The 19,449-nt window shown below is 47.3% G+C and overlaps 1 protein-coding gene and 1 long non-coding RNA gene across 3 annotated transcripts in view; one reads left to right on the forward strand and one right to left on the reverse strand.

Annotated features, from left to right (window-relative positions):
• Positions 1 to 15,596, reverse strand: part of LOC120393076 (zinc finger protein RFP-like) — a 30,105-nt gene extending 14,509 nt beyond the window's left edge. Inside the window, exons 1-3 of one of the 2 annotated variants that reach the window (XM_039517688.1) lie at positions 15,095 to 15,595; positions 11,575 to 11,670; positions 8,245 to 8,475 (exon numbers count right to left, since the gene is read on the reverse strand). In XM_039517688.1, coding sequence (XP_039373622.1) covers positions 8,245 to 8,475; positions 11,575 to 11,670; positions 15,095 to 15,502 — 735 coding nt within the window. In that variant the 5' untranslated portion in view covers positions 15,503 to 15,595. Of the gene's footprint in view, positions 1 to 8,244; positions 8,476 to 11,574; positions 11,671 to 15,094 lie in introns of both variants that reach the window. The other variant, XM_039517689.1, reaches the window with a different exon arrangement.
• On the forward strand, positions 427 to 18,635 carry LOC120393078. Its single transcript, XR_005591896.1, has 2 exons — positions 427 to 626; positions 18,484 to 18,635. It is a non-coding gene; the product is annotated as an uncharacterized LOC120393078 (long non-coding RNA).
• Positions 18,636 to 19,449: the final 814 nt, after the last annotated feature.

The raw sequence follows: 19,449 nt of genomic DNA on the forward strand, positions 1-19,449 counted from the left end.
TTGGGCTCAAATAAACCTGGTTTTGCTTCTCCACCCTGGTGTGATAATTAGTGCGACGCACACCGGGCAACGAACCTGCTGTTGCTCCGCCTCGGGCTCTTTGAGCCGGCAACATTTGTAAAGCACTTTGAGAGCTAGTCAGGGAAAACATTATATAAAAGTGTTACTAATCCCTAATAGTTAGAGATCATTTTAAACCTTGACCAATGTATTCCTTCCAAAAAAAATTATTTGCATTAACTTAACTATTATAACTCTGGGGTTTCTAGTTATTCATATCATCAATATCCAATCCCCTTTTTGCATCTTGCTAAATTACTGGCCTCAAAAACTCCATGTGGCAATGAGTTCCACAGTTGAATTACAGGTTTTGTGTAAAAGTATTTCTCATTGGTTTTGAATTTGATCCCTTAAACAGGAGGGGCTTGTTCCTGTGAACCTGGCTGCTGGGCAGTGGAGTTCAAACCAGTGACCAGAGTGGGTCACAATGGGGCATTGTGAGACACCTCCTGGAGGACACTTAAGCTGGTGTAGGCAATGCAGCGTCTACACTGCCACTGTTTGACCTATGTCGACGTAAGCGCCACACCTCTCTTGGAGGTGGAGCTATTCAGTCGACGAAGCAGGTGAGTTATGTTGGTGGGAAGAACACTGCACTATGGACGCTGACATTATTAGGTCGGTGTAAGCTGCCTGACTTCGACCTAACTCTAGTCTAGACCAGGCCTTAGTTGCTTAAGGCCCTTTGTGCATCTGAGTCGCTCTCTTTGCAGTTCAGTAAACTGGAGGCTTGTGTAAAGGGTAGAGGGGAGATGACATCTAATTAAATCCATTTATTGGCTTTCAGAGGCACAGTTTTAAGTATGATCTTGGAGACCAAAAAGAAATGAAAGGGAACAAAGTCCAAGACCAGAAGATCAAAATAAACTTTATTCTGTAAATTTTCTCACTTGAATTTGCAGCATCCAAATAACTAAACAGAGCAAAATAGGAGCATTGAGCTAGGGAACTGGAGGGTGGGTGTGTAGAACATCACTATGCTTGTTATATTCATAAGTAAAGAGCAGAGGACTTTGATGGATGACCCTGAGTCAGAACTTAGGCCAGGTCAGCAATGTAATCTTACTTTGGTATAACTATGTCACTCAATCCACACCCTCAGTGAAGCAGCCGTACCGACTGAAGTCTCAGTTTAGACAGCGGTACGTTGATGGGAGAGCTTCTCCTCTTGTCATAGCTACCGCCTCTTACAGAGGTGGATTAATTACACTGATGGGAGAAACTCTCCTGTTGACGTAGCAGCGTCTTTACTTAAGTATTACAGCGGCACCAGTGTGTTTGTGCAGCTGCAGTATTTTAAGTGTAGACCTGCCCTAAGACAGGCAGGCTCTGCTGTGACCCTGGGAGTGGCTCCTGGTTGGCCAGTCCGTGTGTGCCTGGAGGATCCCAGAGTTAGAGACAGGCATGGAAGAGGGTTGAGAAACCCCAGTCACCAGTATAATGCTGAGCATGTCAGTCTTGTTCTCCCTCCCCATTTTATTGAGAGTCTTGCAGCACTTGCTGTTTTTCTTACAGTCCCAGCTGCTGGAGTGGATAGATTTGAGGGAGATCAGATTATATTACAGATACATTTCCAGCCTTCATGTTTGTGTAGAAAAGTTTGAAGACTGGAAACAAGTACATCCAGAAAGCTCAGAAACCAGAAAAAAATAACTTAATATTACAAAAGATCAAGACAAACATGATTTTGGGGAGCCTGACACATCATTTTCATATGCTTAAGGCTGGCAATGTGTGATAGCCATAATTTATCTATTTCCCACATCTTTGCTCTACTTTAGATATCTCATATTGAGAGTGATACCCACACCTCTGTCACGGTTTTAATCAAATAGATCATAGGGATAAACCACAAATTGTTTCCAATAATCGACACGCCGGCTCCCAAAGAAGGGGACGATCTTCCCAGTAAAAGAGGATGTGAAAGTAAAGATTGGCTCTCTGCCAGAAGATGTAATGTCATAAAATGTAACTTTCTCCCCTTCATAATCCAGATAAACTCCAATGTTACTGGGGCTATGAGGTAGGTCCAGATTAGTCATAAGGGAAGTGAGGGCCCAGTACTCATTCCCTGTACTCTGCAAAGCCCAGATCCCCCCCTCTGGTGTACGGCTTATCGCTCCCTCACGTATCACAGACTCTTTGGCAATGCCCAAAACCCAAAGATGTTTGTTCCCCACCTGCACTGGCCAGTAACATCTCCCTGAGGTGAAGCCCGTATAGCCCAGCACACAGGCAGCAGGGTAAAACCTGTTCTGTTTCTCCAGAAATTCTCTGTGTTGGTATTTTTATATCACACTCTCATCTGTGGACATGATGGGGCAGGGAATTGCCAGTGTGACATTGTGCAGTCTATATGGTTTTATAAAAATATGGTAATAAGTGAATATAATATAACTGGAATATGCTTCATGCAAAAGGTCTCTTGTAAGGGATCATTACAAAGCTTATAATCTACTGAGTGTGATCATCCTATTTGTATAAATGTACCACTCTTGTATCTGGGACTAGCAATATGAAATATAACTCTGAGGGCCTAGTGTAATTATGCAAAGTGGGGGCCATTAATGGTGGTTTGGAATCTTGATGACTCCCATTAACCAGGACCATTGTCTGCAGATGGCTCTGTGTTACCTGTGAGTCTGCCTGCATACCTGTGTGCTGGCAAGTGGGTAATGAAGTCTTACAGTGACATGTGATCATGTCACCCGAACTGGATTCCATCTTTAACCTGGTGCTTTTCCAGTGATGGGGGGTGGAAACCCAGAGGGACAAAGGATTCCCGCCTTGTGCAAAAGATATATAAGTGGGTGGAACAGAACAAAGGGAGGCAGCCATCATGAGAAATCCTCAAGCTACTACCTGAGCTGGAACAAGGGCTGTACGAGGGGATAGAATTGTGCCCAGGTCTGGAAAGTGTCCAGTCTGAGGAAAAACTTACTGAAGCATCTCTGAGAGTGAGTTTATTTGTATTTGGTGTTTGATGAGACATAGATTTGCACATTTTATTTTGCTTGGTGACTTACTTTGTTCTGTCTGTAACTACTTGGAACCACTTAAATCCTACTTTCTGTATTTAATAAAATCACTTTTTACTTGTTAGTTAACTCAGAGTATGTATTAATACCTGGGGGAGCAAACAACTGTGCATCTCTCTCTATCAATGTTATAGAGGGTGAACAATTTATAAGTTTACCCTGTATAAGCTTTATAGAGGGTAAAACCGGATTTATTTGGGTTTAGACCCCATTGGGAGTTGGGCATCTGAGCGTTAAAGACAAGCACACTTCTGCTAGCTGCTTTCAGGTAAATCTGTAGTGTTGGGATGAGTAATTCAGACACTGGGTCTCTGCTGAATCATACAGGAGTGTCTGGCTCAGCAAGACAGGGTGCTGGAGTTCTGAGCTGACAGGGGAAGCAGGAACAGAGATAGTCATGGCACATTCCATCCAGATCTGGCTGTGATGGGTTGGATCACAGAAATGCTCCTGGGAGCTGCCATCCAGAGTGTTCTGCACTGCAAGAGGGGAGAGAGACACAGGAGGAGAGTGTTATGGTCTGTCCTCACTGCAGAGGTAACGCAGGCTCTTACATAGCTGCTAACCCTGATGCCCTTCCTGTCCAGACAGACCCCTCACCTGAGTTCAGTGGCCCTTTCCAGCCAGGCCAGTTGGCTTGGATGGGGAGCTGAGGTACAGCCGGGTTCTACTTTCACTCGGGCTCGTGACCTGCCCACTTTGCAGCGAGGACGCAGGCTGAACCACTCTAGTTAAAAGCCTTCAGAAGCTTTTTCTAAAAATTAATCCTGAGATTTTAATTAATAATTGTAGGAAAATATCCTCATGGAAACTTATCCTCTTTCTCTGCCTTTGAGATTGGAAAGCTCAGTTGACAGGGCAGGGTCTCTGGAGAAAGAAAAGAGCAGAGGAGAGGTGATTTCCCCCTTTGTGGTAGGAAAATAGCCTCATGAAAAACTTAGGGCTGGCTGGATTCACATACAAACAGGCGAGGTGACACTCAGCATCACAACATCCAACATTTAGGCACTCGGACAGTCACTGTGATTCATAAAGCCTGAGTCAGGCTCCCTGTACCATGAACGGGGACAGAGATGCGCCTTGGGATGGGATTCACAAAAGCCAGCATGCTAGGTGACTCCCTGCTTATGCCAGCCAGTGGGAAGTACCACAGTGAGGGGTTGTGCTAGGCCCCGGCCGTCTCAAGGTGTTCGGCGATTGAGGCTGGGTAGCACGGTAGGTGCCTCCCTTTGCATGGGTGCCCTCATGCTCTCCTGTAGGAGATGTTCCACTGGGGATAATCAATATTCATTGGGCCAGAGAGAGAGAAAACTCATGAGAATGCCTCTGTAGCCAGGTGGCTAGAGCATCTATCTGGGAGGTGGGAGACCCAGGAGCCTGTCCCCCTGCTCAATATTTTATACACAGTGGATCAGATTCAACATGGGAGATAGAAGGAGGCCCACATCAGACCCCTGTTGAAATCCGTTCTTCCCCTCTTGGGGCCTGGGGAGTTCCCACAACCCAGGTGAGTATCCTAATCACAGATCTATAGGTTAGAAGGGAGCTCCTCCTACTCCATGGCCTGGCTCTTTTGGGTAAGTTCATATATAGGGCCTAAGCCAGCACGAGAGGCAGACTGGAATGGGGAGACCTTTCCAATGAAACCAAACTAAAGCGAAATCATTGTCCAAAATATAATATCTTGCACCTCTCCATCTCCCGCCTACCTCCAAGGATCTCAAAGCACTGGGCGGCATTCGCTAATTAGCACAACAAGGTAGGTTGGTTGTTATTTCCTCCTTTTGAAAGATGGAGGAACTTGAGGTACAGACTCTGGGATTTTCAAAAGGGCTGAGGCCATGTGGTGACCAACTCCGCATGGATGATCAGAGAGAGATAGGTGCCTAAATCCCTTAGTTCCCTTGGAAAATCCCAGACAGGGAGATTAACTTCAACATTGTCTATAACATCTGGTGATTGTGTGTCTGAAATTCCGAGTGACCCATTTTGACACTGAGGATTGTCTCAGACCCAACCCAAGTGGAGGCCTGGAGAATGGTATCAGTCCTGAGCCCTCCCCATCCCACCCACAAAGACGTCTAGCTGGGATGAGCTGAGAACTAATAGGCCAGAGTCCATCTCCTTCCACAGTCAGAGGCACATCTCAGTGTACCATCACCGTAGCATGAACCCAGATAACGGTTAAGTTACCTTTGAATTTCTTTAGAGCCTTCTGCAGACAAACATTTCTTTCGGAAGAGACGCCGACTTTCTCTCTCAGGTCCTCTGGCACAGCCATTGGGTTCTCGAACTTCGCCTTCTCACACCTAGAGAGAAAAAAATAAAAAAATCTCTAAATCTTTTCTGTCTTTTGGGAAAATGAGCTACCAGAAGCTGCTCTCTCGTGGGCTCGTTGTGAGCCTCTAACTCCCACTGGTTAGTCAATTGCCCTCCTCATTGGAGTATTTAAATGCTTAGAGCCTCAAATGGGAGTTAAAGAGAGTAAGGGGTCCACAAGCTGCCCCCTCAGAGGGAAGGGCATAATCTCAAGGGAAAGGATGCTCCAGTAGTTAAGGGGTTGCTGCTCTGCCACAGCCTCCCTGCGTGACCTTGGGCAAGTCACTTAAGGCCTGATTTTTAAAGGTCAGTCCTGGGATTTTCAAAAGCATCTAAACCCAGCTAGGCTCCCAACTGCCAATGATTGCAATGGGAGGTGCCTAACTCGCTTAGCTGCTTTGGAAAATTCCACCAAGTGCCTAGCTACATGTCAGGTGTCTAAATACCCTGCAAAATCTGACCCCGGGGGTCCAATCCCCTTCCAACATCGTGCCGCGTATGGGGTGTGAGAAGGAGCTACGGACCTGCTCCAGGGGCTTCTGTTGTCCTAGAACAGATAAAGCGGGGGGGAAAAAAAAAAAAAAAAAAAGAGTTCAGTCCCACGTGCCACAAGCTGGGGATCGCTCCTGCTCTGGAGATGGATGACTCACTTTGCCATCCCTAGTCAAGCTCTAGATGCAGTTCTTTGTAGTTGCACCTTTAAAAGTCCATTCACAGACTTCGATGGACTGGGACCCCTAAGCATGCACCACGACTGTGGGTTTTCTCCTTCTGAATTCTATTCTGCCTGTGCCAATGGCACTTCCTCGGACAGATTCATCAGACACATGAATCCCTGACTTCCCCATGCAACTGCTGTGTCCACAGCGTTTGCCTTTCTCCATGTATGCAATTCTGGTTAGCAATTCTGAAAGCTGGATTCACTCCCGTTTCTTAACAGGCCCTGCAAAGAACTTTGCCTTCCTGATCTCCCACTTCCTAGAAACTGGAGTTGTGCATTTTACTGCTTCCAGATCATTAGAGCCCTTCGTTTTCAGTTTCTATTTTAGTTAGTTTTTCCTGAGAAGTTATCAGTGTTTATTACCACAACAAAAACAGGTGAAAAATCAGTGCAAAAAAGCTTAACTTTTCTGGGTAAATATCAGGGTTTGTTTTGGTGGATGGAAAGACAGGAGAAAAAAGTATTAAGTAGATTAATGCTTTGAATTCCGTTCATCACTGTGGTTTGCTGCAGAACTAAAACAGAGCTCAAAACACAATGCCCCTCTGAGTTTAAGAAACCAATAGATCTCTAATCCTCAAATGAAACTTTTCATTTGAACCAACAATTTACTGGTGTAGACTTAGAACTATTAGCCTATAAATATTCACATTTGATAATTGGGCCACACCATCTGCAGCGCATACACTCAACTTCATCCTTCGCTCCTGTTTTTGTTTCTTTAACCCTTTTGAATACTTCCTTGTGTTCTGAAACGTATTCTGATACAGATTTTCATTTTCTTCCCATTTTAGTGTGTCAAATCTTTAACCCTGTCTGCTAAGAGTTTGAAATGTGTTTGTGGTGGGTGAGATTCATCAGTACGTCCAGATGCACACAAACTTCAGAGCTTGTGTGCCTGCCTGTTGGTTATTGTGTGTATCTTGTAGACGAGAGGTGGGCAAACTATAGCCCATGGGCCACATCTGGCCCCTGAGCCCCTGGCCCCTCTCCTGCTGTCCCCCATCCCCTGCCGCCACACGGGCAGCGCTCTGGGTGGCAGAGTTGTGCGCTCCTGCCGAGTAGCAGGGCAGCATGTCTGTCTCTGGCTGAGTGGCGCAGCTGCCAGACATGCTGCTCTGAGTGGCCTGGTAAGGGGGCTAGGAAGGAGCGGTTGGATAAGGGGTGGAAGGTTGGGGGGGACTGGGGGGTGGGTGGGGTTGGTTATGGGGTGGTGGTTCTGGGGGACGGTCAAGACCCGGGTGGGGGGTTGGATAAGCGTTGGCGTCCCGGGGGGCCTGTCAGGGGCCAGGGCTGTAGATAGGGGTCTGGGGAGGGGTAATGGGGGTTGGATAGGCATGTGGTCAGGGGGCGGGGATGTGGATGGGGTCAGGGCAGTCAGGGGACTGGGAGCAGTGGGGTTGGATAGGGGGTGGAGTTCCGAGGGGCAGTTATGGGTGGGGGATACCAGGGTGGGTGTGGTGGTCAGGGGACAAGGAGCAGGGAGGGTTGGATGTTCTCAGGGTGGCAGTCAGGGTGCAGGAAGTGTGAGGAGGTGGATAGGGGGTGCAGGCCAGGCTGTTTGGGGAGGCACAGCCTTCCCTACCCAGCCCTCCATATAATTTTGCAACCCCAATGTGGGCCTCGGGCCATAAAGTTTGCCCACCCCTGTTCTAGAACAATACGCTCTTACTTCAGCAGGCAGCTTTGTATATACACACACTGACTAATGTATTATCGTAATACAGAGATCTCATGCAACGTATTGTATGTTTTATATATATTTGAAGGATACAAAAGTAGGATGAAAATCAGAAAAAATTGACTGCTACTTCTTGTAAAACCCGGGAATTTTTTTGGTAAAAATTGCTTTAAAATGAAAACAAAGGGGTTTATGTATGATGTATCAAAAAGGCCTGCGACATCTGCCTTTAAAACAGCAAAACCGTTTCCACACTGGAAATATTAGAAATGTCAAATGTTGTTTTCCCTCGCTTTGCTAAAGGACACGCTGACAGTCTCCATTGTGGAGTGGAAGCTCTCCAAGAACTTAGTAAATGCCAAAGTTAATCACTCAGAATCTCTCCCTTCCTTGGGCAGGGATCTGGGTGTCTCTAATTGTCTCACCTGCAGGAATTGTCTTGTTGGCTGCTGACACTTCTCTTCTATCTCACTGATCAAGTCACTGAGTCGGGAAATCTCCTCAGACAGTTTGGTGACATTTTCATCCTGTAGCTTCACAATTTCCTTGTCCAATTCTTCCAGCCGGGCCAGCAGGAGTCGCTCTTGTTCCTCCAGGAATTGCCGCAGTTGCTCAAATTCAGACACAATCTTCTGCCTCTCAGCTTCTATCTTTCCCTGTAACGAAGGGACAAACAGGGAAAGGACAGTCAGGCACTAGGGTTGCCAGATGTCCAAATTTCGACCAGGAAGTCCAGTTGAAAAGGGAACCTGGCAGTACAAGTCCGGTTCCCCACAGTAACTGGCTTCCACCACCAGGTGGTGGGAAGAGCAGCAGCTGCTGCTGGGAGCCTGGAGGAGCACTCAGGGATGGCTCTGCGGGGAGAAAAGTATCGGCAGCTCCCCTGTCCTGCCCCAAACACCCTTCTACCCTTGGAGTGTGGCTCTCCCTGCCCCAATCACCTCCACACCCTAGAGCCCCGCTCAGCTGGCAGGGGGAGGGAGGTTGAGAGAGCAGCAAGTGACAGTGAGCCGGGGAAGAGGAGTGGGGGGCGAGGCCTGGAGGCAGGGGCGGCTCTAGGCACCAGCAAAACAAGCTGGTGCCTAGGGCGGCAAAATCTAGGGGGCGGCAAAAGGCTGGGGCCCAGCGGGGCCCCAGCAGCCCGTCCCCTGCAGCCGGGGGGGTGGCAGGCTAGGCCGGCGGACCTGCCGCAGTCATGCCTGTGGGAGGTCCACCGGAGCCCCAGGACGACTGGACCTGCCGCAGGCATGACTGCGGAGGGGGCACTCGTCCCGCGGCTCGGCTGGACCTCCCGCAGGCATGACTGCGGCAGCTCAAGCGGAGCCGCCGGACCCGCGAACCGTCCGCAGCCGCGGGAGGTCCAGCCGAGCCACACGGGACCAGCGGTCCCTCTGCAGTCATGCCTGCGGGAGGTCCGCTGCTCCCGCGGCTCCGGGGCGCCTCCCGCGCATGACTGCTTGGGGCGGCCAAAAAGGTAGAGCTGCCCCTGCCTGGAGGGAAAGAGGCAGAGCCTGGGACGGGGCAGGTTCCAGCGCTCAGCGTCCGGTTTTCAGAAATGAGAAAGGTGAACAGCCTGTCAGGGAGATGGGGAGAGTCTGGAAACAGTTCTTCGAGCCCTCTTTTCATTTCACCCTACTACGAGCATACGGATGAGATTTCAGGAGAATATGCCTGATAGTTACTAGAGAGAAGATTCAGCTGGCCTGAATGAATAACATGTTTGAAAGTGCCTTGGTGACTTAGGAGTCCAATTCCTATTTTCAAAAGTTACTTCTGGTGCTTAGAAGCCTAAGATTCTTTGAAAGTGACTTTTGAAAATAGAACTTAGGGTAAATTTTCAGAAACAGAAAAATCATTTAGAGCTGAAACCCATTTAATTAAAATGTATAAGGAGCTGCTTTTAAAAGCTATTTAGATGTCCAAAGATGCATATAAGCCCCTAGAGGGATTTTCAGTATCACTTAGGTGCCTAATTTCCTTTGATTACAGAAGACGTTAGGTGCTACTTAGTTGCTTTTGAAAATCTCACTAGGCCTCTCTCTGCATTTTAAGGTCCTAAATACCTGCGAGAATCTGGCCCTTAACCACTTGCGAAATTGTAAACCTTAGGCTCCAAAATCACTTAGGCATTTTCAAAAATGGCACCCAATATCTCTAAAATGATGAGTCTTCAGGTCAGGGTGGCTTAGTATATTCTGCTGATCATCTAGAGTCTTCCAATAGCAGAAAGGTTAGAAGGGGGGGTCTGACTCCATATCAGGAATACATTGGCAGAGAGTTGTGGAGACGACTGAAGGAAAGTTCTGCTGGTTATCTACACAAAACGCCAGGTACAACATACTGTGCAAAATGCTTTTTCTCCAACTCTTACATGTTTCATCCAGCATTTTGTACGTTACATTGTCCCAGAGGAAAGCAGTCGTTTCTGGTGGTTATAGATGGAGATTCAGGGGGAGGATTTCTGAGATACAAAACAGCCACTGGGAACCTAAGTCCTATTGACAGTCAATGTGAATTAGGCACCTAATCACCATACGTGCCTTTGAAAACAATCTCCCCTCAAATTACTGTTTGTAGCTGGATTTGGACCCACTGACGTGTGGGGAATAAGATCAGTGCTTAGAGTCGAAATGGAAGCCAGTGGAGGAATCAGACCAGAGGGATGATAAACAAAGACAAAGATGATCACACCCTGTAAAGGTGTGTGGACAAGAGGCAAAACACCTGAGGTTATCTGGGAGTTATCCAATACATTACAGCAGAGGTAGGCACTCACGCTGCTCAGGTCCTGGCCACTGGGCTGGGGGGCTCTGCATTTTAATTTAATTTTAAATGAAACTTCTAAACACCTTATTTACTTTACATACAACAATAGTTTAGTTATATATTACAGACTTCTAGAAAGAGACCTTCTAAAAAGGTTAAAATGTATTACTGGCACCTTACTAAACTTTCGTATTACTGGCGAAACCTTAAAATTAGAGTGAATAAATGAAGACTCGGCACACCACTCCTGAAAGGTTGCCAACCCCTGCAGTCTAGCTAACCCTGAATTAACTTCAACCTTGCTCCTAGTTAGCACCTTTTAGCTCTGTTTATCTGGACAACGTGAATCCCACACACCACACTAGGGTCAAATTAAATTAGGTTTAAATGTCTGCATGTCAGGGGTTTACACCAGTATAAAGACATTACACTAAAAAGTGATTTGAGGTACATTTGTACTACACAAATCTAGAGGATGTACACTATATGCCCCTGCTAACATGGGCATAAATAGCAATGTAGATGGCAAGGCATTGCTTAAGCAAGTAGAGTCGCAATATGCCTGAACCCTCTGGGTATAAACCCTACGGACATGGGTCTATACCCACTCAAGCAGGGCCTTCCCCATCTACACTGCTATTTTTAGCAGTATAGTGTTCCGCTGCCCCCCCACGCCGCCAGAGCCTTTCCCTACCACAGGTAAAGGCTCCAGAAGTGGAGAAAGGCTCCGGCAGCTCTGCTGCCTCCCCCTGCTGGAGTCTTTTATTCACACTTGTAGCTACACACCACAGCATGGACACAGCCTGTTTCTCACTGTGCTGTGTAGCTACACCTACCCTGCAGGTCGCCCCCAGAGCTGTGCCGTGTAGATGTAGCCATAGCTAAAATCAAAGCAGTGCTGTGTATAGACAAGGGCTGATTCTCTCTGTGCGGAGAGTAATATCAACCTTGACTTATGGAACCGCTGGACCATGACAATGGGCACCTACCAGATATTCCTGGCTTTGCGTCTCTCCCTCCCGTTTCCACTCCAGAAGTTCTTCTCTCTCTTTCTTCAGTGTGTTCAATTGGGTGTGAATTTGTTCCTGAGGCAAGATAAACAACGTTTTTTTTGGGGGGGGGGGGGTTCAGCCTCCTGAGGAGTCTGTCCTCAGTGCAATTTATATACACTGCAGCGCCAATTTTGTTATCTGAAGCTGGGATTTTCAAAGAAGCCTCCTGGAGTTAGGTTCTCAATTACCATTGACTTTCTATCTCCGGCTCAAGTTGCCCCAAGACAGTGCTCATGGCAATGTCTCAATTGCCTCTTGAGAGGTGCGAGATTCCTGTTCAAATCTCTTCTCATCAGGCAGAAGGAAAACTTAAACTGGAGTCTCCCACATACAAGATGAGTGCCCTACCCCCAGGCTAATGGTCATGGAGAAAGTCTGCAACCTCTTCCTTGACCATGTTCTGACATTGGCGCAGAACTCCATCCTGCATGAAACAGCTTAGGTACCTAAACTGCCAAACTCCAGGAGAGGGATTCCCAGGCATGGATCCCAGAGACAGGCGCATTCCTACACCAAACTCTGAGGGGGGTGGGGCTTAGGACATACCCCTCTCATCAGCATCTCCCAAGGGCTAGATTAGATGTCTCCCCAGCTAGCCCCCAAATGCCTAATTCAGGATTTTTTGTTCCAAACTGTACCAGATGACTGGAGGATAGCTCTTGGAAAGCCAGTTTTTTAAAAAGGATCCAGAGGAAACCCTAGCAATTACAGGCTGGCAACCGTAAGGGCTTGTCTGATTGCCAGATGCTGGGACTGGCCAACAGAGGATGAATCCTTTGATAATTGCCATGTTCTGTTGTTCATTCCCTCCGGGGAACCGGGCATTGGTCACTATCAGAAGACATGATACTGGGCTACATGGACCATTGGTCTGACCCAGTTCAGCTGTTCTTATGTCCTTAGTGATTTTCTAGGCACCTAAATGTTAGGCACTGCAATGCTGAGCAGCACAACACCCAAAAGCATTTGGGGATTCGGGCCCAAGTCTCCTTTGCATATGGGACTTTGACTCTAAAGTCAATTGGGGCTTTTGAAAATGTGCTCCGAGGATCTTCTTCTGTAATTCACCAGGGGAAGAGTTGTTGCAGAGCCACACAGAGGATCTAAAAGCACAGTTCCCATTCATTTCATGGCAGCTGGGCATCTCAGACCCCAATCTCAGCCCTACTTGTTTCCTTCTATGCTGTACTGTATGTGTCATGCTGCCAGGGAACAGAGAGGCCTTGGGGGCACCAGACCTGATATAGAGACTTAGGGACTCTCTCTAGAACAGCCCTTTGCCTCCAGCAAATCCTCCAAAGGCTGCAGGGCAAAGGGTTGAAGTCGTATCCATTTTGCAGCTGTGTAGGGTAGGGTGCCCTGCTCCCATGCAATGACAGAGAAAACTATATGAAGAGAGCTGGACATCAGAGCGTTAACACTGAGCAACTTAAAGGGAAGGGAGTTTTGGGAAGAATGTTTAACACACTTTTTAAAAAAAGAGTACATTAAACTCCAGTGCCTAATGAACTCTTGGGAGAAAGAGACTCCTGGTTAAAAATCCAACACACTCACAAAGTTCATAAATATTGTGCAAGTGTTTGGCATGGGGGAAAGGGCTTGTTCTCACTTCTTGAGGTGCTGGGACTCAACGTGGTCCTGGGAATCAGCCATTTTCTTCCTTTAATCTTATTGTGGCACTAATATAGTCCACTTTGTTCTTAAAGCGAGAGTGGCATAGAGCACAGCAGATTCTGTCCAGAGTGGATTGCTCTGTCCAACAGGCTTTTAAAGGTTCCAATCCACTCAGACTTCATGAGCCCTAGAATGTTGCAAAACAAAGTTTGTGTGGGCAGGATGCGAGCCACTGGTTCAGGGAGGCTAGCCCCCAGTCCGACCCATTCTGCCTTAGGCCCCCCCAGACCAGCCACGGGGGAAGAGCTGCAGAGCTCTGGCAGGAAGCAGTCTGGAGGTGGAGGGGTGGTGGGGCCACGCAGGGCTGTGCCTCCCCTGGCCTGTCATACCCATTGCCCATGATTTCTGCTTCAGGAGCAGCAAAGTGACCATCCTTCAGCAAACCTGAGAAAACAGGAATTCATCATCCTGGTTTTTCCTTGAGGAAAAAAAGTTAAGCAGATTAACCTTTGTTTCTTAAACAGAAATCTTTCAGAGCACCGTATGCGTCCAAAAGTAGCAGAGAACAAACCCCTTGAGAACACTGCTGACAATGTGTTATTTTCCTGCGGCTTCCTGCTTTTCCTGCGGCCATCAGATGTGAAATGCTCAAGCTGGGGCACTAGCTCTGTTGAAACTCCAATCTGCAGCTCTGCCGAGATGTTTGTAATGCGATGGTAGAGAACTGCATGACAGGAGCGATTAGAGGCAGCGTGGTCTAGTGGCTAGGGTACTAGGATGGGCCTGGGGAGGCTAGGGTTTAATTCCTGGCTCTCCTACTGAGCTGCTTTGTGAGCTTGGTTAAATCACTGCCCCTTCTGTGCCTCTGTTTCCCACCCATTCCTTTGAATTGCCCACCAGATCAGGCCCCACAGATAAGAGAAGCAAAATGCCCAATTTCCCCCAGGGATAGCTCAGTGGTTTGAGCATTGGCCTACTAAACCGAGGGTTGTGAGTTCAATCCTTGAGGGGGCCACTTGGGCAAAAATCAGTACTTGGTCCGGCTAGTGAAGGCAGGGGCTGGATTCAATGACTCTCCAAGGCCCTTTCCAGTTCTAGGAGATAGGTATATTCCCCCAGCTCATGGATTGCTCTGGGTGTGGACAGGCGACAGGCAGCCAGATGCCTAGGGGGGCGGCTGTGCACACGCCCAGAGGCAGAAACAAAGGCACTGAGAGAAGTTGTACCCTGAATACACAGGCACTGGGTGAGTTTGGGCTCGGCAGGAATTCTGTGGATTGCTGTGGAGCCTAAAACTGGTGTTTAGTTGCCTAAACTCCAGATGTATCTACTTAAATGTGGGGTATAGACACCTTAAGTACCTTTGGGAATCCCTAGTCTCTGCCTACCTGTATCTCGGCTCCCTCTCCGACAGTTTGTCCACCTTGACTGTTGATCAGTGGTCCCCAAACTGTGGCACATGGAGGAACATTTGGGGGACCATGGCAGGGCCAAGCCAGCCCCCACAAGGGGCAGGGAAGAAGTGCCACCCAGATCGGCTATGGCTCCCGGCCCCAGTTTGAGCCCCTGTCTCCCAGCTCCAACCCGAGGCACCCCCACAGCTGTGGCCCCACTCTCAGCTCCAAACTGCAGCTGGGAGGCAGGGGGGGGTATAGCCAGGGTAAGGAAAAAATTGGGAACCACTGGCTTAGACTCAGCTCTTTGGAGCAGGGATGTCTCTGTCTGTGTTCGTACAGAGCCTAGCGCAACAGGGGCCATGATCTCGGTGCCTTTAGGAACTATTGTAATAAAAGCTGTAAACATGCCCAAACCGAAGTAATTACCCTGCACAGCAAATTCCTACCTTGTAGGCCTGGGCAGCCTCCTCTGTGGGGACCACCAAGTGAGCGCGGTGAGCCTGGGACTCCCTGCAGATCACACAGATGAGAACTTGGTCCTGGTTACAGAAGAGTTTGAAAGGCTCCTGGTGCACGTGGCACAAACCTCCTGCTGCTGCTGGGACACTCAGCTGCTTGGCTATTTCTACAAAGTTCCCCAGTTGTCTGTTCGGCTTTATGGTCCCCTGGGGGAAGGTCTCTCTGCACTGAGGGCAGGAGGTGGCTGTATCTGATCCCTCCCAGCACTGGGTGATGCAGGCTCGGCAGAAACTGTGCCCGCAATCCAAAAACACGGGATCCTTGTAAAAACTCAGACAGATGGAGCAAGTAGCTTCATCTCGGAGGCTTTTCAGAGGATTCACTGATGCAGCCATGGCTCCCTGCACACACTGTAACAGGGTCTAAAATGTGGCTTAATCCCAACTGAGCGTTTTTCACGTGACTTGTTTGGGGGTTTTTCTTGCTTTTTTTTTTTTTTTAATTTCCTGCCGGAGAGTGTGATTGGCTCCCGGTTGCCCAATCCCGCTCCCAAAACCCAAACCAAGGAGAGGGGAAGAAACCAGGACTCTGAGACTGACAGTCCGCAGGGCCAATGGGGGAGAGGCCAGTGCTCCAGCTCGGCCTGATGGACAGGGCATCACAGAGGAAGGCGGGAACCAGGAATCCAGCTCAGTCAGCTGTGGGTTGGGTTCCTCTTCCCTACGTGTGGTCCTCGCTGTGAGATTGTTGTGCACGTGTGTGTGTGTTGTGCCCTGCAGTGCCTACTCCCTCCCCACCGGCTGCCTCCTGCCTGGACTACTCTAGTCTCTAGGTAGGGGAAGGGGGATTGGTTTGGTACGGGGGGGGTCGGGTCGGCTGGAAACAGTGGGCTGGTAGGCTGTGGTCAGTGATCTTTCTGGTGGCGTTGTGCCACCTGCCCGGGGGAGGGGGGATTAGGGTGACCAGACAGCAAATGTGAAATATCAGGACGGGGTGGGGGTTAATAGGAGCCTATATAAGAAAAAGACCCCCAAATCGGGACTGTCCCTATAAAATCGGGACATCTGGTAACCCTAGGGGGGATGCAGGCTGTGGGGAGCAGGGGGTTGCAAAGCAGGGGGAAGGGGGGCTGCAGCATATCTTGGGCCGAGTTGGGGCTGGGGAGGATTGGGGAGTGGCCAGGCTGGGTTTGGGGGTTGTGGGGGGAGGGAGTGGAGTGCACAGCGCCAGGTTGGTTAGTGACGCATGGAGCATTTCTGGTGGGGTGGTGCACTGTTGAGGGGGGTCTTTTGGGGGTCTGGTGGTATGATGGCTCTACCAAGGGTCGGCTGCTGGCGCTATGGACATGGACTGGTGCCGACCCAAAGTGGAGTGGTTTGTTTTGGGTGATTTGAGCTTGGCAACGTTCGGAGGGTGGGGAACGTAAGCAGAAATTAAACCTTGTCTGTCTGAGGAGAGAAATGAAACTGATGGGTAAAAATTTGCTTAAACCAGCCTCTGATTTTGCTTTGGTTTAGTGTCTATAATATCAGAGAATGGGGCTACGCGCTCTGCTGCCTCAATTTTATCACTGGAACATAGTGATGCTGATCCAGGCTGGCTCAAACCCAGGGTCCATCTAGACCAGGATCCTGTCTCCAACAGCAGTTGGCCCCAGGTGTCTCTGAGGAAGATGGAAGAACCACACGGTCGACAGTACTCAGTGGCCCTGTCTACACCACATAGTAAACCCAGGATCAGATTCAGGTTTAAGGCCCTACCTCTCTCTGGACCTCAGTTTCCACACCTCTAAAATGGGGTCAATGATACTTTGTAAAACACTTTGAGATCTAGTGATGGGAAACACTATATGAAAGTATTATTACTAATTCCTAATAGTTAAGAGATCATTCTAAGCCTTGATCCATTTATTCCTTCTATATTTGCATAACTATTACAATTCTGGCCCTTCTAGTTATCCATATAAATGTCCAGTACCTTTTTTGAAACTTGCTACATTACTGGCCTCAAAAACACCATGTGGCAAGGAGTTCCACAGTCTGGTTTTGAATTTGATCCCTTTCCATTTCATTGACTCCTCTTGTTCTTGTGTTACCAGACAGGAAGAAAAGATGTTCCCGAATTACCTTCTCTGTCTCATTATTTTTATATTGCTTTATCCTATCCTTTTGTATTCGTCTCCTTTCTAAAGTAAACCGCCCCATTCTTTTGAATCTTTCTTAATATAAGTTTTTCCAAGAATTTGATCATTCTCATGGCCCTTCTCTGAATCTTTTCTGATAGTGTGATCAGTAATGCACACAGTACTCTAGGTGAAGGGAAATTATCAGTTGATATAAAGACAATATAAATGTTACCATATTATTCCTCCAGTCCTTAACTATATGGTTAGGGTATTTTCAGAAATCTAAACCCCTAACTTATAGGTTAACTCTGTCTTTTGAGTCAGGATTGAATATTGCCTGATATGTCCCTAACCTCAGTATAATTTTGTAGAAAAGATCCATGTTTGCAGAAGGTTCCCTCTGACCCCAGCTGGTTGTGAATATTTATTCTTTGAAGCTGGTGCAAATGTTGGGAATATTAGAAGTGGTCCTGCTGGAGATGGATTAGTGGGTGGAATTCAGGTGTCGTGAAGGGTCAAAATAATTAGTTGTAGGCTTGGGATGATTCCATTTCTTTTTTTTAATCATTTCAAATATGTGTTTATTTTTAAGCATTCATTCCATATTCATCTATTTAAAGTTTCATGGTTGCACTTACTTATGGGGTTCAAGCCTTTGCTTTTATCAGTTTAAATGTTCACTGTTGTGGGAAATTGGAGAGGGGTGTCAGATAATTCTTTAATGACAGTAGATGGTGAGATTCAAACAGTTAAAGCATTATATCTCTTAAAACACAACTGTTAACATTTCATGTCAAAATATGCACAGTAAATATTCTTAAATCAAATTCTAAGTTTTCAAGCAGAAGTTTTCCTTCTTTGCTGATCTGTACATTTCAATTATCAGTTTGTGTGTACAGTGATACTAACATTGACCAGCATTTAATCAATAAAAATCGTATCCTTCCAAGACCAAATATTTGTTCTGTTGCTCTCCTATGTGTAACATAGTTCCAAACATTATACACAAATAGTATGATGAAATATGTAATGTGTATTTGTGTGCACATTTTTAACACCAAATAATGATCAGAAAACAGCTGACAGTAAGGCTGCTCGGACATAAATAGTTCAAATGCATATTGTCTTTCCGCAATGCTAGACTTAAAATTAAATTAATTTAAAGTTAACCCCACTCAAACATTAGCAGTGTCACAAATTTTCGTGATTTTATCTTTAACTCATATGGGTTTTCTGTTTTTTTTTACACAGACCTGTTCCCAGATGCATCCAATTATGTACAAAAAAGCTGTTTTGGAGCGGGGGAGATTAGATTTTATTGTTGTGGAGGAAAGATTGAATGTGTGATCTGAGTATGGACTTAAAGGCTCAAAATGAGGAAGCAAATAAACACCTCAAATTTATTTTTATTATTATTTTAATTTTAAGACAATTTCATGATTTTCGAACACATTTGTACAGTAATACAGTATTAGAAATCCAGCTCTGTGCTTAATTTTATAACAAACATGGACATTTTATAGTGTACAGATTCACTGGCAAGGCAAGCAAAACGATCTTAACTTTGCCCTCAAAACAATAGTCAATAATATTTCCCCACCTAACAGTTTTCTTAGGGTCACTCCTCTAATTTCCCACAGCTGTGAACATTTAAATAGTTTCATATTGAATAAATGCTTAAACATAAACATTGATATGAGCATTCTGAATTCCTGCCATAAAAAGGAGCTGGTCAGGGGGAATGAAATTTTTTTTCATACAAATATTCAGATTCAGATTTTTCTTCCACTGGTTTTGAAAATGAAAGATTCATTCATTCAAAGGGTCTTGATTCTGTTTCCAGGCGTGGCCAACCTGAGCTTGAGAAAGAGCCAGAATTTACCAATGTATATTGCCAAAGAGCCACAATAATACATCAGCACCCCCGTCCCTCCGCATTAGCTCCCTCACCTTGCTCCCAGGGCTCCCACCCACTGGCAGCCCCGCCGATCAGCACCTCCTGCTCTCTCCCTGCACTTCCCGATCAGCTGTTTTGTGGCATGCAGGAGGCTCTGGGGGGGAAGGGAAGGGGAAGGAGCGAGGGCACAGCAGGCTCAGGTGAGGGGGCGGGAAGGGACGGAGTGGGGGCAGGGCCTGTGGTAGACCCAGGGGTTGAGTAGTGAGCCCCCCCCCCCCAAGCACATTGGAAAGTTGGTGCCTGTAGCTCCAGCCCTGGAA

This window comes from Mauremys reevesii, unplaced genomic scaffold (genome assembly GCF_016161935.1).
Source record: "Mauremys reevesii isolate NIE-2019 unplaced genomic scaffold, ASM1616193v1 Contig143, whole genome shotgun sequence".
Taxonomy (NCBI): domain Eukaryota; kingdom Metazoa; phylum Chordata; order Testudines; family Geoemydidae; genus Mauremys; species Mauremys reevesii.